At 32.8% G+C, this 16,805-nt stretch overlaps 1 protein-coding gene across 2 annotated transcripts; it reads left to right on the plus strand.

Annotated features, from left to right (window-relative positions):
- Positions 1–287: 287 nt before the first annotated feature.
- LOC132732564 (uncharacterized) lies at positions 288–10,318 on the plus strand (the record flags this gene model as incomplete). 2 transcript variants are annotated; one of them, XM_060719042.1, is given in 4 exon segments in its annotated part: positions 288–474; positions 6,821–7,004; positions 8,293–8,441; positions 10,171–10,318. In XM_060719042.1, coding segments are annotated over 4 exon segments (494 nt in total), but the record flags the coding sequence as incomplete, so codon positions are not given.
- Between the last annotated feature and the right edge of the window lie 6,487 nt (positions 10,319–16,805).

Raw genomic sequence — 16,805 nt, forward strand, 5'->3', positions numbered from 1 at the left:
TTTTATGATTATTTCCAGAACTGGCTGGAATAAAATGTTCATTCATGTAAAAAGGAGCAGAATCTGTATGTATCTTAAAAACATGATTCAGAGTGATTTGCTCGACTCTGCTTGAAACAGGTAACCAGCCTACTAGAGTAAGTATAATATATGCGACAACAAAAGTGGCTAATTTGATCAAATATCAACCATTTTAGTGTTATTTATAGAATTTAGTCTACTAAAGGGAGTTAATGATGCCCTCTAAATGTCAAAACAGAAAATAATTTCAGTCATGAAAAACATTTCACTCTAATATGTTGTATTAATACATCTTGTAAAAGGTCATGATAATCACATACACAGTGCTGGTCATATAAAGCTATGTTTTCAGACTGGAATTAGAATGCAATAAATTCAGTTATTCTGTTCTTTGCGACACTCATATAAAATTTGCTTGTGGAACATTAAAAACATTCAACATGTGGAAACACGGTACATTCTTTATGTAATTGTTTCTTGTTAAATTTCATTAAAATACTGAAAATTATGTGTCTAAGATCAAAATTTAATGAAGATGCTATTTTATGTTAAAAAATTATATCATATGACCAGGATATGAAAACTGAATTTAAATTTAATATTTAAGATATTGTGATAAATAGGGGATATTGAATGAGTGTAAGTTCAATACCGGTGCTACGGTGCTATGGGTCATGAGAAATGTTGCAAATGTCATTGCAAACCATGAGAAGACTAAGTCAAACCGGTGCGATTTGTTTTTACCTATATTGTTTAGCTGAAATTCTTCTCGGAAGAACGCTCCCTTCTTCACTTACAATAATATCAATTGAATAACAAAAATGAAGTGTAATTGACAATTTGCATTCGATTAATAATAGTTGTAAAATTACTTCAAATATCAATTTATCTAAGCAAATTACTATAGGATATAGCAAATTATAAGTTGATAATAATAAATGTAGTGATTATTGCAGAAAATCATAAATAATATATAAATTTAATTATTCTATTTCATTTTTTTTTCATTTAGTATGATTTTTTTAATTTGTATATTACTAACAAACATCAATTTTAAACTTATTTCGAACCAATTTGTTAAGAATGCAAATCTCTGCATCATGGGCGAAATTTGATGAATATCCACATATGAAACTGTAATAGAACTATTTCAGTTATTTTATCAATACTATTTATTTATGGAGGCTATTCGTTGCCAAAAATCTAGCCTTGTTGACCTGAGTCGAACAGTTTGTTTACGGACAGAATACAATTGTATTTCTTTGTATGTAAACTCCAATGTTGCATTCTTGGATTGAGTTTGTCGTTTTAACATTGTAAACATGTATTTCAACAAAATACATTTTGTTAAACGACAAAACATTAACTGTTTTTCTGATCGTAGCAATACCAAGTGTTCATTATAACATGCGGAAGACTGGAGGCTATTCGTTACCAGAAATCTAGCCTTTGAAACTTGACTAAACAGATTAGTGAAAATCTAATTGTCGATCCGAGAGTTATATACTGCACTGGTATTACGCGTTTTGATTTTCTCGATTTGATAAAATGGAAGCTGTAAACATGCAACTTAGATAAATTGCAAACTGTATTTAGAAATGTATAACTTCAAATATGCAATGGAAGAAATGTAAACGATAAAACATACACAACATGTTTAATGCTTGCATCATGACGTTGATAATGTAACTGCATCAGTTGACACTCTCAGGTTGACAACACCACACTTTCCTTTCACATTCTAACGCGATTAACATTTGTAAGGACTCGGCCCGGTGAATTTTCGTACTATTAGTTCTATAGTAAATCAGTCAAATTTGAGGTTTAATTCTGGATTCCAATGTTCTTGATGAATTATATACTGTCTTCAACTTTAAACATTAACACTATCTAAGTCAAATGATGCCCAAAATATAATAGGTTAGCCATCTACTTTTTTCAGAAATCTTCATTCTGTTGTAACACTGTTTAAATTCACCACTTTAAAAACTCCTGACAGCTGGTGGGTAGTACATCTTTAATCCTTCCACCAACAAATGAGTTCCTGGAGAATACACAAAAAACAACTTTTAAAGTCATCATATAACACACAAAAACTACACACATGCAATAAATACACTCTTATTATGAACAATCTAACTAGAGATGACTTAAATTGGGCCATTTCATAATTTTAAAGAACTACTTTCTAGACTACAATGGGCTGGGTCTAATTCCGTACCGGGTTGAGACCGTAAACGATTTTGCAACTTCCATATATGGAATTAACACGGAATGAGGCGGAAAATTAATAGTCGGAGCCAATTTTCACGAAAGCGGAATGTAAAGATAGGTAACTCTTGCTGGTACAAACATATTTCAAATTATATAAAACTTTTATAAATTTCACATACATCAACTGCATTACAGTTGACTTTGAATATCCTCTGATTTTGTTAAAACGTATTCTAGCACAGGATATTCAAGTAATGCCAAATTGGTTAAGATATAATCACCGTAGGGAACGTGTTACAGTATCGCGTTTTTCGGTTACAGTATAGAATTTTCAAGATGGAGGATTATTTATGGGAAGAGAGGTAGGTGATTTTTATTCAGGTCCATACTACTAGTAGTGTAGTTTCTAAAAGATGTTTTTGTGCTTTGCTTGTAAGGAACAGAATCCGGCATCTAGTCATATATTTCTTCAGACCCTGCACCGCAGATTTATCTCTATATTGTCTCATAAATGTGCAGATTTGACGGTTTCAAAATTTGAATCGAGAGACCAACGCATTTTTCTGCAATTTCGACATTATTTAAGCATGCCTAGATAAAGTAAATCTGCAAAACGTTAGTCCTTCATGTTTAGATACGTTTATAAAAGTAAATGACTAGTTGAACCTATTTTCCTGTTGGTAAAACGCGTTTGAAAAAATAAACAATGTTACAGTATAGAGCGAGGTTAATTTTGAATGGTTACAGCATAGACCTACCGACTTTGATCCAATTTTGTTACAGTTTATACCCAGATTTCGGTTACAGTTTAGATACTTGCCAAATTTCAAACAAAGTTCGTGTATCCATTATTTTTATGAAATAACTCATACCTTTCTATTTAATACATTCTTGAAAGGTTGCATTACTTTTTTTCTTCAGCAGAAAAGTTATAGTATGCTATTTTTCTTACTTTAAGTTTCAGATTGAGACTTTTTGCAGAAATAAGTAATGTCCTAAGTAAGGACTGTTTTCACGACAACAACAGTAACTTTTATCGAATTGTAATGAGAGAAGAAAGATTGTTTGATTTCAATACACATTATAATAATGCCTATTAGTAATAAAATAGAGAAAAAAAAAGAATCCTTAACAGAAGTCCAACACGGAAAACATGAAAATGTTGCAGGCTCAGTTTGACTAAACCTGTTCATGGACGGTAGTGGTAACTGCAAGCTACCGTTCACGCCTCCTAGCACCGGCTTCAGCAGAATTCACATTAAACCATCAGATTTTTTAACATCTGTGGATGTGTTCATATGGCGGTTATCATGGAACCTTCAATGTGACACGTTATTGCCATTCTATGAAAAGCGGCATATTACCTCCCAGGTTAAAAATTGCGTGTGCCCTAAACGAGAATACAATGAGTGAAACTAAACAAAATGAAATTTTGAGAGGGGATCGGAGGTTATGAAGCCTGCATACCATAGATAAGATGTCAAAAGACACAATTAACAATCAGGCAATACCCTAAGAATGATCAAACAGTATTTAAGTGAGCAATACTTCAACCTTAAATTCTATTTTAAGTTGGAATTTCCATCTACCATAATGTATTTTGTAAGTATATAAAAAGGTTTATGAACATTTTCAATTTTGTTGTGTTGGAATTTCTTTAGGGATTCTGTTTAACTCTATTTTGTTACGTTTGGCTTTCTTGGATTTTAAGTTTCAACGACACTGAGGTCATGTGAAAACATTCCTGCTTTAGTGTAAAGAAAGACCCCAGATACCCTTTGTGAAACATTTCAGACACGAGCACCTAACTAGAACCACCGACCTTCCGTAAATTAGCTTGATAGATTGCTCACATACAAAGAATCCAAAGTCATGATTGGATTTCAACTACAGCAGTAAATGAAAGATGATTTGAAGTCGACGGCCTTATCCCGACTCTGCCACTATTATGTACCTCCATCAGGCTCACTAGTGAAGATATTGTATTTGTCTGACCTTAATTTATACTCTATAACTTTCAATAATATTTTCTTTTTCAGAAAATGAAAACTGCTATACAGGATGTCTGAAATAAAAAAAAAACGACTTTTAATTTAATAATGACAAAATAATCGTAACTTCAACAAAGAAGCATTCGAAATGACGCCATGATCATGATTTGATTTGAATGCTTTTGGTTCGAGATGAGTAGGGTCTTTAAACATTGCCTTTTTCAAAATCTATGTTTTGGGTTTTCGTATCCCCGATTGCAACCGAAACCATTTGAACAACTTAATTGGTAAAAGGTCTTGTAAATTTCATCACATTTAGTCAAGTAGTTATACTGAACGGATGAGATTGCACACACATGTGTACGACAGACGGACGAATACCCATCGTGCCAATAAGCTCACAGAGATTTAAAAGTCTATGTAACATTCATACATTTTACCTAGTATAATTAAATAGAAAATATCGAAGTCTAAACTGTAACCGAAATCTGGGTATAAACTGTAACGAAATCGGATACAAATCGCTAGGTCTATGCTGTAACCCTGCACAAATTACCCCGCTCTATACTGTAACATTGTTTATTTTTTCAAACGCATTTTACAAACAGGAAAATAAGTTCAACTGGTCATTTACTTTTATAAACGTTTCCTAACATAAAGGACTAACGTTTTGCAGATTTACTTTTTCCAGGCATGCATAAATAATGTCGAAATTGCAGAAAAATGCGTTGGTCTCTCGGTTTAAATTTTCAAACTGTCAAATCTGCAAATTTATGAGACATTATAGAGATAAATCTGCGGTGCAGGGTCTGAAGAAATATATGACTAGATACCGGACTCTGTTCCTAACAAGCAAAGCACAAAAACATCTTTTAGAAACTAAACTACTTGTAGTATGGACCTGAATAACAATCACCTACCTCTCTTCCCAACAAATAATCCTCCATCTTTAAAATTCTATACTGTAACCGAAAAACGCGATACTGTAACACGTTCCCTACGGTGATAATGTAACAATGCAACAACGTTTATACTGATAATTAATGAGCATAATAATATGCAAAAACTAAAGTTGATGAATTAAAATAAGGGAATGTTTCCCATATAAAAAAAAACACGAACCAGTTTTAAAAAATTAATAGGATAGGGTTTGTGTGTCTTCAAACGTTATAACGGTGGTACGCATACGTATGTCTTTTACATTCAGCAAACAGTACTAGAATGCGTTACATGGAAGTCACTTTTGGCAACAGGAATAAAAAGAACTGTAAGCCTCTTCTTTAAAGGACTATATTGGCTTGTAGAAAAACCCGATTTTTTTACCAAGTGTATAACCACGGAACTATTCAAAGTTTACTATTGATAATTCCGTAGTACATGTATAACCAAAACTTTGTCCCATTTTAATGTTGAAATAAATATTCAGTGTATCCTAGCATCTCTGTTTACCTCCATTGGGAGGTATTTTGAGTCATAGGATGTGATTTAGCCTTTTATTATTAAATATATGTAAGCTGACGTAGGTTAAGGTCTTCTTTTATGCATTGTACTGAATCAATAACAGCTCTAAAATCTTTGTATACATGCTGTCAATAGCTGTTGCCTAGATTTGTTGTCTATCTGATCAAAAGCAGATAACTATTTGTATGTACATGAAATAGTACGCAGAATATTTATTAAGTTTTGTAAGTGATGGCTTTCTGAGAGATAAAATAAACAAGGTATACATAAATTGATAATCAACATACTACCTTTGGACTCATTTAAATATTATAATTGGAAAAAAAATGGTAAAAATGGAAAAATGGAAAAATATCTATACAGTATGGTAAAAATAAAAAGTTATGTTTGAAAGGGTACATACAACATTGGTTTTAATTTTACTATTGTTATAAGTTTTTTCTTGTAAAGACATACGTTAGAATTAAGGTTACTAATGTAATAGTAAATGCTACTACTTCGAAAGACAACAGCCAGAATTTGGTCTGCATTAGTATTTAGTCGTATCATTATTATAACAGATGTTGACTTGAAAAATTGAAAGCTTAACTGTCAATGTTACTCATTCCTTTCCAAATTGGAATCCTCTCAGTAAAAACACCTAAAAGGTGTGGTAAACGGAAACTACGCCGGTGCGTGTTATTGTTTCCTTCTTGTCGTTGACGGTAAATACCGAAAATGAGCGGATAAGTACGATGATGTAGTGGGCGAAAAAATGGGCGGAGCTTATTTCATCACCTATTGTGATCCAAATCATGATCGTTCGACAATGTAAACCTAAGAAAGTAACTTCTGTTTTGTCGGCGTATACACGAACAATGAGTATTCCGCATGTTATGAAGAACACTTGGTATTGCTAACTATCAGAAAAACAGTTAATGTTTTGTCGTTTAACAAAATGTATTTTGTTGAAATGTATGTTTACAATGTTAAATCGACAAACTCAGTCTAAGAACGCAACATTGGAGTTTACATACAAAGAAATACAATTGTATTTTGTCCGTAAACAAACTCAGATCAACATGACTGGATTTTTGGCAACGAATAGCCTCCAAATTTATTATTCTTTTTTTTAGATTTTGTTTATGTTTCAGCAGCAGTGTTATTTCTGGTTTTGTTTCATTTCCAATCTACTGTTTGCCTTCCGGTCGGCGTTTCTAATGAAAGCTTCAACTGTAGAAAGTACACGGATTATGCACTACATGAAATGACTTGTAGAACTGATGGCATGTTTAACATGCGAGGCGAATTACTGAGCGACGCACGAGCAACTTGCAGGTGACGTCATTATTCACAAAAAAGCACGACAAAGTTTGACCCCGAATGTATGACTCCGAATCGTCATCAAAATTTCAAAACAAATATTTGAAACCTTAAAATCTCCCTGTTGAATATTGCAACGAGTTTCCCTGCTTTGAATTTGGTATAGTCTATTCAAAGTATTATGGTTTCAACATCGAAATACGAAAACAATTGAGCTATCAACAGTATAGTGCCTTGTCAGACTGCTCAGAACGCCGGCTGGGCAAATCTAAAATTGCTGGAAAGGCAAATAAACAGGTTAAACGCTAAACACCGACTATATCAATTATGTGTTCAATAAATGCACGTATATCCTTAACAAACTTATGACACGAGAATGACATATTGAGCGTTCAATTAATGATCACCGCCGTCTCAACGCATCTACGGTTGTTTCTAATTCCAAATTTCCTCATTGTCATGTATAAATGTCGAATACTGCTTACTAGAGGGCGTGGGGAAGAAAGCTTGAATTTTGTCACTTCCATTCTTGAACCAGCTCAATCAAAACGAACCTGTCGTCGTTTGGGGCGTTCTTTAAGGACTGTAATATGTTTGCTTTTTATCTTACAACAAAACGAAACAAAAAATAAAGCACAATGTCAGTGTCTGGTGGGTGTTCCTTACTCACAATACCATTTCAAACGTTTTCTTTTCGTCGGAGTATATTGTGTTATTTTTTGATGAAAAGACAACTTGTTTATGTAGTGATGTTAGAATATGGCAATTTTTATATAGCCAAGATTTCTGTTACAACAGGTTTAAATGAAAAACATTGTAAAACGAATTATGTCACCGCTATGTCCATTTAAGAACGAATGCTAATTTGACAAAGTTCTTCGTACGATATATAGTTCATTTTTGTTGTTGTTCTTGCGGTAAATCCTGCGCATGTCGTAACTTCCTGAAGTCACGGCCTACAACGGATGTGCTAGAATACAAAATATATGTCTTTCAACTTCAAATTACGTACTTCCTGTAAGTAAGCAACATATATATAACTATGCTTTCCGTGTTTATTTCTTTTGCATTGACAGGAGGAGGCAAACTTGATAACGTTGTCCCTAGTTTGTGCTATTTATTGGACTAATTAAGTAATTTATTATGAATTCATGTATCTAACAAATTTATTTAACACATGTATACGAACATCTTATAGAAGTTGTAATAATGAAATGATAAAGGTATTAGAAGGCTGATATATAACTATATCTTATAAACAATCTTGATATCATATTTTTCAATATATTTCTACCAATAACAGTAATGTGACGCGTAAAGAATCCTACCTGAACTGCATAAAATCACTGTCTGACCAATGTCCAGAGCAATATGACCAGGTGGCCGATTCTATAAAAAGAAAACTGGACACTTTTTGTGATGGCAACGACGTCTCGGAGTGGCTTCAATCAGGTACGAAATTGTTTTTTTTTTTTTTTTTTTTTTTTTTATCTGTTGTTTTTTTTTTTTTTTTTTTTTTTTTTAGATTTCACAATAATTTTCAGTCTTGAAAATAAATTAAAAATGTGACACTGTCACAACAAAGATCTTTAAAACAATTAAAGCTGTGTTTTGCGTTACGTAAATGTTTAGATTGATGAACATGTTTTGGTTTATGTTAAACACATCTTTACTATTCGTAACATACAGACCTTTAAATTATTAATAAGTTTTTAATGAATTGAACAAAATAGCAGAGTATCATACGTGTTTTAAGTTCTTACTTTCATTTGATTGTGTTAATTTATATGTATTATTAAACAAAATTATGAAGCGAACAAATTATATGTAGGCCATGTTACGCACAGCCATTGGCATATAAAACGCATTACAACATTTCATGTATGCCGTGCTATGCACGGCTATTGGCATATAAAACGCATTATAACTTTTCATGTATGCGGTGCCAGCACGGCTAAGGGCATATAAAACGCATTATAATATTTTATGTAAGCCGTGCTATGCACGGCTATTGGCATATAAAACGCATTATAACGTTTCATGTATACGGTGCCAGCACGGCTAAGGGCATATATAAAACGCATTATAACTTTTCATGTATGCGGTGCCAGCACGGTTATGGTCATATAAAACGCATTATAACTTTTCATGTATACGGTGCCAGCACGGCTATGGGCATATAAAACGCATTATAATATTTTATGTAAGCCGTGCTATGCACGGCTATTGGCATATAAAACGCATTATAACATTTCATGTATACGGTGCCAGCACGGCTAAGGGCATATAAAACGCATTATAATATTTTATGTAAGCCGTGCTATGCACGGCTATTGGCATATAAAACGCATTATAACATTTCATGTATACGGTGCCAGCACGGCTAAGGGCATATAAAACGCATTATAATATTTTATGTAAGCCGTGCTATGCACGGCTATTGGCATATAAAACGCATTATAACGTTTCATGTATGCGGTGCCAGCACGGTTATGGTCATATAAAACGCATTATAACTTTTCATGTATGCGGTGCCAGCACGGCTAAGGGCATATAAAACGCATTATAATATTTTATGTAAGCCGTGCTATGCACGGCTATTGGCATATAAAACGCATTATAACGTTTCATGTATGCGGTGCCAGCACGGTTATGGTCATATAAAACGCATTATAACTTTTCATGTATACGGTGCCAGCACGGCTATGGGCATATAAAACGCATTATAATATTTTATGTAAGCCGTGCTATGCACGGCTATTGGCATATAAAACGCATTATAACATTTCATGTATACGGTGCCAGCACGGCTATGGGCATATAAAACGCATTATAACATTTCATGTATGCCATGCTATGCACAGCTATTGGCATATGAAATGCATTACCGGTAATTCCGGTATATCATTTCATGTTTGCCGTGCTATGCACAGCTATTGATGTATGAAATGCATTATCGGTATGACATTTCATCACAGTGCATTGCTTTGCACAGCTATTGGCGTCTGAAATGCATTACCATTGTGACGGTATGACAATTCATCTATGCCGTGCTAAGCACAATTATTGGCATTATTGGCATACTAAATACATTATAACAGTTATAAAATTTCATGTTAACCTTGCAATATGTATCTGATTCAAAACAATGCATAATGTAAATTGTATATTTTATATTTAGTGGAACTCGCCCGGACTCCGCCCACTGATAACTGTCCAGAATTACCAATTAGCGAAGTGTATGGCGACTGTATTAAAAAGTTCTATGCTCAAAACAAACTTGGCGATCGCATCACTTCTTTTGAAACAGCAACGGAATATTTGCCAAGGTATGTTACCTTTAAATTTTAAAACATACAATTTAAACTCATGTAATTTAAAAGTTAGACTCAGTAAAACTATGTAGATCAAATTCCTTTACTTAATGTTTTGTCAAGTTTTTTTTGTGTGTGTGTGTGTTAGTTATCATTATTCTTTTCGTTTCTTTCTGGACGTCTGTTTTTCAAATACTGAACACTTGATTGTAATAAAACATATAATACTTCACGTTTGTAACGTCGTTTTTCATTCGATGTTTGTGACGTTAATATAATCTAGGAATATATACACGATATTTGTCAATTTATAATGTATTCTTCGTTTTTTCAAATAAAGTGTGTTTGATTGTTTAATTGGGTTTTACGTCACACCGTCACAGTATAAGTCATATGGCGAGGTTCCAGCTTTGCTGGTGGAGAAAGACCTCAAATGCCCTTCCGTGCACGAGCGCACCCGAGTAGAACCACCGACGTTCCGTAAGCTAGCTGGATAGCTTCCTCACATGAAAGAATCCAAAGTCCCTGTCGGGATTCAAACCCACGGCGGTGAGGGACAAGTGGTTTAAAGTCAACGACCTTAACCATTCGGCCACGGATGTCCCTTTCAGTAAAGTAATTTTGCTGTATGATAAATTTTTCATTAATGTCCAACATGTTATATAGTTGTGTATCAACCGTTGTTGTGCAATATAACCCTTAATACTGAGCCAATAAGCCTGTCGGTCATCTTTATAAGTAATCTGAAGTAATTGCCATTTTCCCTGAAATACTAGCTTTATCATAAATACGGGGATATAGATTTTGTTTACACCCCATAAAGCTCAACAGAATTATAACGCTTTTTACCAGTGATACTGTTGTATATATAAACTTACAACCGTTTATATTTAGCCATATAAACTATCGAGCATAATACTGATTTATTCACTGAGTTCAATAAATTAAGTAATGAACATACACGAATTTAATATTCTATTTATCGCATACCAAATATAAAGACCGTTTGTAGTGATAAAAAAAGTTTTTATTGACGCTCCTTTAGCATAACGCTAACATTAAGCGCGTCGTAACGCTATGTTTGTTTAATGCAAATGACGTCACGTCAAAATATATATGCACGGCCGTTCAATACCATTTTCACAGGTGTGTGATAAATAGAGGATATTGAATGAGTGTAAGTTTAATACTGAATTTATTGAACGAGTTGAATAAATTATATGATATATAATAGAACCATATTTCAATGACGCGCCTACCTGTACGAAATTTTCTGCACGGAAATGGGGTGGAATTCAATGGCAGATACCGCCCAGAAATTTAAATTCTCCCCCAAATATACAAGTGTTAAACCATTTTCTTTGGCACGGATTCCGGCCGGATTCCAGGCGGAAACAGGACGGATTCTGGGCGGAATTGGGACGAAATATGCAAATGAGTTGGGGCGGAATTTTGAAGCAGAATCTTGGGGCGGAATTTTGAAGCGGAATCTTGGGGCGGAATTTTGAAGCGGAATCTTGGGGCGGAATTTTGAAGCGGAATCTTGGCGCATAATTTTGGAGCGGAATTGTCAAACAAGATTCTGGGCGGAATTCTGGGACAGAATTTATGGGGGCGGAATTTTTATGAGTTTAACATGATCACATTTTTTGGGATAAAATTATCAATAATGTATCACATTAAATTTTCTTTCACAAAATTTAATACATATCCTTTAGTCCAAATACAGAATAGAATACCCTACATTCACTATAACACAAACAGTTTTTTTTCTTAGCTGCAGGGTTTGGTAGGTACTGGTTTTCTTAGAATCCAAAACACTTTGTTTTTTGCAATTATTTTGCTGATAGTGTTTCAATCATAAATTTGTTTCAAATGTTTCTGATTATTAAAATTCCTATTTCTTAAATTGAAGTCTGTTTTAAATCCACTGCCTGTGTTTCCTAGAACTTCTTGTGGTAGTGCTCACCTTTAATAATAAAATTCATAATTAATTATCATTATGAACAAAAATGTAGTAATGAATTATGTTTTATTGCATAATTATATGCAGTTATATTTCATATTTTTTGATAATTTTTATGTTTCAACAGTATCAAATATTAACTGTGCTTATGCATATTCAAAAATACTAAAGCTTACGCAGTATGTTATTTCAGTGCACAAGTGTTTAAAAATTGCTCTGTATAAGAATTAATTAACTGCTTTATTTGTGACACTATTTTTTACTGGTTATGTATTTTTTCAAGGAAAGATGTTGAATAGTAAAGTAAAGTAATTGAGATTTAAAAATATACCTTTTCAGGATTAATACTGCACATCATTATTAAACACCTTGCATCTCACAGTCAGCACTTAAGTCCCAGCCTGCAAATTAATATGAGTGTAAAATTTAATTTTAGATTGTTCCATAGGAAACACAACACATACATGTAAAATAATTAATGATTATGATGACCTTGTTCAGCTGCACAAAAACTTCTGATTTGTACCATTTATATTCCTATTTAAATCAAATTGATTTAATTTGTTTAAAATTTCCAGGAAATGAAAAAGATCTACTACTGTGCTATTATTATACAAATACACACAATCATTATATAGAATCATTGAATAATTTATATCTTACACATCATACATGTATTAAAGATTTAAAACAATTATCAGAGAAAAAAAACAAATGTATGAGGTTGAAAATATAAAAACAACTGTTGACCTCTTGTTACAAATTTAATAGTTAATGCTGCCATTTATAGTTTGATATAAAACCTGTTTCTGCATTAATGTAACTAAAAGTTTATAATTACCTGATTAAAATACAATGTTGCACATCTCCTTGTCCCATGTTATCACACTTATTTATCATACCAATACTAAAACACTTTGAGATCTTAAACAAAAGTATATCTCTAAAATTGTTAAAATATCAAGTATATCCTCTGTAATTTGCACTCTTTTTGCTGACCCAGATATCTTAGAATTCAAAATTCACAACTGTATAACTGCATGGACAGGTCAATCATTATGTAAAACAGGGTTAATATACTCATCATCTTAACTTTCATTCATTGAGTGTAAAAAAAGTTCAAGTAACAAATAGATATACATATGTAGAATTTAAAATCATTACAAATTTTTGTACATAAAGATTTGCAATGTCCTAGACAAATTCTGCATATGAAATTTATAATGTTATCTCTCCCCAAAATAATTCAATGGAACAGCCTGATCTGTTGGAATGACCAGTTGAGTAAATTAGTCATGCATTAGATTGTGGGAAACTGCTGGTCAGTTGAGTTTTATCAGAGCTCTGATCTGTGTACATGGTGTAGTGTAAAATCTCAGTGGATATACATTGTAGTATTTATTTACCTAAATAAAAGATTAAAAGGGCATCATATATGAGATTATTTCATGCACTGTTTTTGTTTTGGTTATTTTTGTTTATTATTTTTTCTGTACGAAATCTGCTGTGGTCATAGTATTATTTTTACAATAGGTTTATCTCTTAGATTTGGTTTGCTAAATTGCTAATTCATGGTCATGCAACTACATAGTTAGGTGAAGAAGCAGGCGCTTGTTTTGGTTGAGTCTATTATGTTTTGTTTTAGGGGGTTGAGTTGTCATACACAAGTTTACAATTTATATGCATTTATTTTTTTCCAATGATTGTTATTATCTTAAATGCTTCTGGGGTTGTTGTTTTATTAATTCATTTGTAAATAAGATTGTTATATGTCTATTAACGGAATAATTTTAATGAACACGAAATTAGTTCACACCTACATGTGTATTGGGTAACGTGATGGTTTAAGCCAATGGACAAACACGTCAATATTATTATACTCAGGCAGAGAAAAAGTGTGCAAAGAGTAAATCGATAATCTTTATGTAGCCAGCAAACTTTGAATTACAAGTATTTTTTTCATTATCTTTTCGGCAGAATAAACTTTTCGAGATTCGTATCGTAAAATGGCTGCCATTTACAGTATCAAGTGATTATCCCAAGCACCACCGCGACTTAGCGCGGGAATTTTAATTATAGCTAACCTCGGCGCGTATACCTTTTTCATATTTTATGGTAATAAATATTTACAAACTGTGTTTTTCGAGGGTTTTTTATCAATTTATAACCAATAATGAGGTTAATATGAATAAATTATCATATCTCAAATCTTTGACTATGATTTACAATGAAATTCTACCTTAAGTGTATTAAAAAGGTTTTTAATTTCTTGTAATTTTATTTTGTGATTATGCTTCAAAGCAGTCAATTGACCGTGAATTTTCTTTTCATATTTTGATTTCCGTGAAATCATTTTTCTCATCTGAAGGCATGCAACTTAAATTTAATATGGTGATACATTAATTACATTCTATGAAAATGTTTAAAAATATAAAATATCTCATGACATGTTTGTTCATTTTACATTACACCTTTAATTCAGCAAACATAAAGTCTTCACAAAAAGTAGTATGGAATCTTTTCATATTTTGATTTCCTTGAAATCATTTTTCTCATCTGAAGGCATGCAACTTTAATATGGTGATACATTAATTACATTTCATGAAAATGTTTAAAGATATAACATATCTCATGACATGTTTGTTCATTTTACATTACACCTTTAATTCAGTAAACATAAAGTCTTCACAAAAAGTAGTATGCAATCGTACCTATATTGCATACGAATGTATGTAATACTTTTCTTGTTTATAACAAAAATTCATGAATTCTTAGAGTTTAAAATGGCAAGCACACTATCTTGTCCTGTGGCTGTCCATATTCAAATTTAAACTGCATTCTTATTTCAATGTTGCTTTCAGATGATGTCTTAAATTCATAATACAGTACATGTATATACAAGCTATATGATAAACCTTTATATTATAAACTTAAGCATTTTGGAGGTGAATGTTTTCAAGTTCTACACTAAGATTATTACATGTACAATTGTTTTTAAGTACAAAAGAGATTTGCTAAATTAGTCTGACAATATATCATTTGCCACAATATTTAAAAAGAAGGCCTATTTTAATGTCTAAAAAATAAACCTATTTATTCTGAAAATACACCTGTAATTATTGACCAAGTATCATGCTTCAACAAAAATAATAAGTACAGTTGGTAAAATGTCAATGTCTGCAAGTGCAAAAACAAAAGTACGATTATGATTTAGACATCTTATATGTGAAATTCTGTTCAAGAAAAATGTTTAAGTATAGAATTCCGCCCATAGTGAAGACCATTCCTTCCCAAGAAAATTTCAAAGTTGAAAATTCTGTCCAAGATGAAATGTTTAAGTATAGAATTCTGCTGCAAATAAAATTCTAGCCGGAATTTTTCTATATTTCCGCCCAGAAAAGTGAACAAAATATTTTTTTGTGAGACAGAATGACACGGAATTTGCGTTTCCGTCCATGGTCCGCCCAGAAATCATTGATTCCGTGTCAATTCCGTGCCAATTCCGCCCAGAATCCGTGCCAAAATTTCGTACAGGTACAGTACATGTATAATGCTAACATTTATCGCGTCGTGACGCTATGTTTATATAACGCAAATGCTTTCACTTAAAAAAATACCATTTTTACCGAGTCGCAAAAGCGGCACGGGTATGTGATAAAGGCTACTAAACATACATTCGAAACTAGTGGAGACTTAAACAAAATGACTTTCAATCGACAAAGTTCTTCCATTCAATACACTTTTTCAATTTTAATGTTGTTTTTTTCGACACACATCCTGTCCCATCATAATTCATAGTATATGTATCTAACAAATAAATTGAACACAAAGGAAGTCCACTCACATGCACTTCAACCACTTCAAAGATAAGCTGTAATTAATTGCAAATGCAATCTCTAAGCAGGGATGACATTCGCATCTCACCTTTAACACAACTTCAATTGACCCAATAGCAACAACAACAAGAATTTGTAACAGAGTTACCAACGTCCCCCGCCTCGGGGAAGTTTTATATGAAGCATACAATTGTGCTATTTCAAAAGATTGGGGTATGGATCTCAGGATTTTCAGTCCAAAAATATGGTCAATGCAAAATCTGCAAATGCAACAATAAATTTATTAAAGAAATAAAACGAAACACGGAATTTAAAAATCTATCATATTAAGCTTTGACCTCATAAAGTGACCTTGACCTTGGAGGTAAGGGTGCAGGTGTTGTGCATGACATATTGTCTAATTATTGTTACTATTTGTTCCAAGTATATTCATAATCTCTTGATCTATGAAGAAGTTATGTACAGGACACAAAATATAACACTCTGTTAACCTTTGACCTCTAAGCGTGACCTTGACCTTGGAGGTAGGGGTGCAGGTGTGTTGTACTAGACATATCTTCTTATTATTGTGACAATTTGTGCCAAGTTATTTCAAAATCCCAAAGAAGTTCTAGATCGGACACAAAATATACCCTAAAACAGACTTTTAAGTGTGACCTTGAACTTGGGAGGTAGGCATGCAGGTGTTGGGCATGACACA

Source organism: Ruditapes philippinarum, unplaced genomic scaffold (genome assembly GCF_026571515.1).
Source record: "Ruditapes philippinarum isolate M1 unplaced genomic scaffold, ASM2657151v2 ctg9174_1_1_1_1, whole genome shotgun sequence".
Taxonomy (NCBI): Eukaryota; Metazoa; Mollusca; class Bivalvia; order Venerida; family Veneridae; genus Ruditapes; species Ruditapes philippinarum.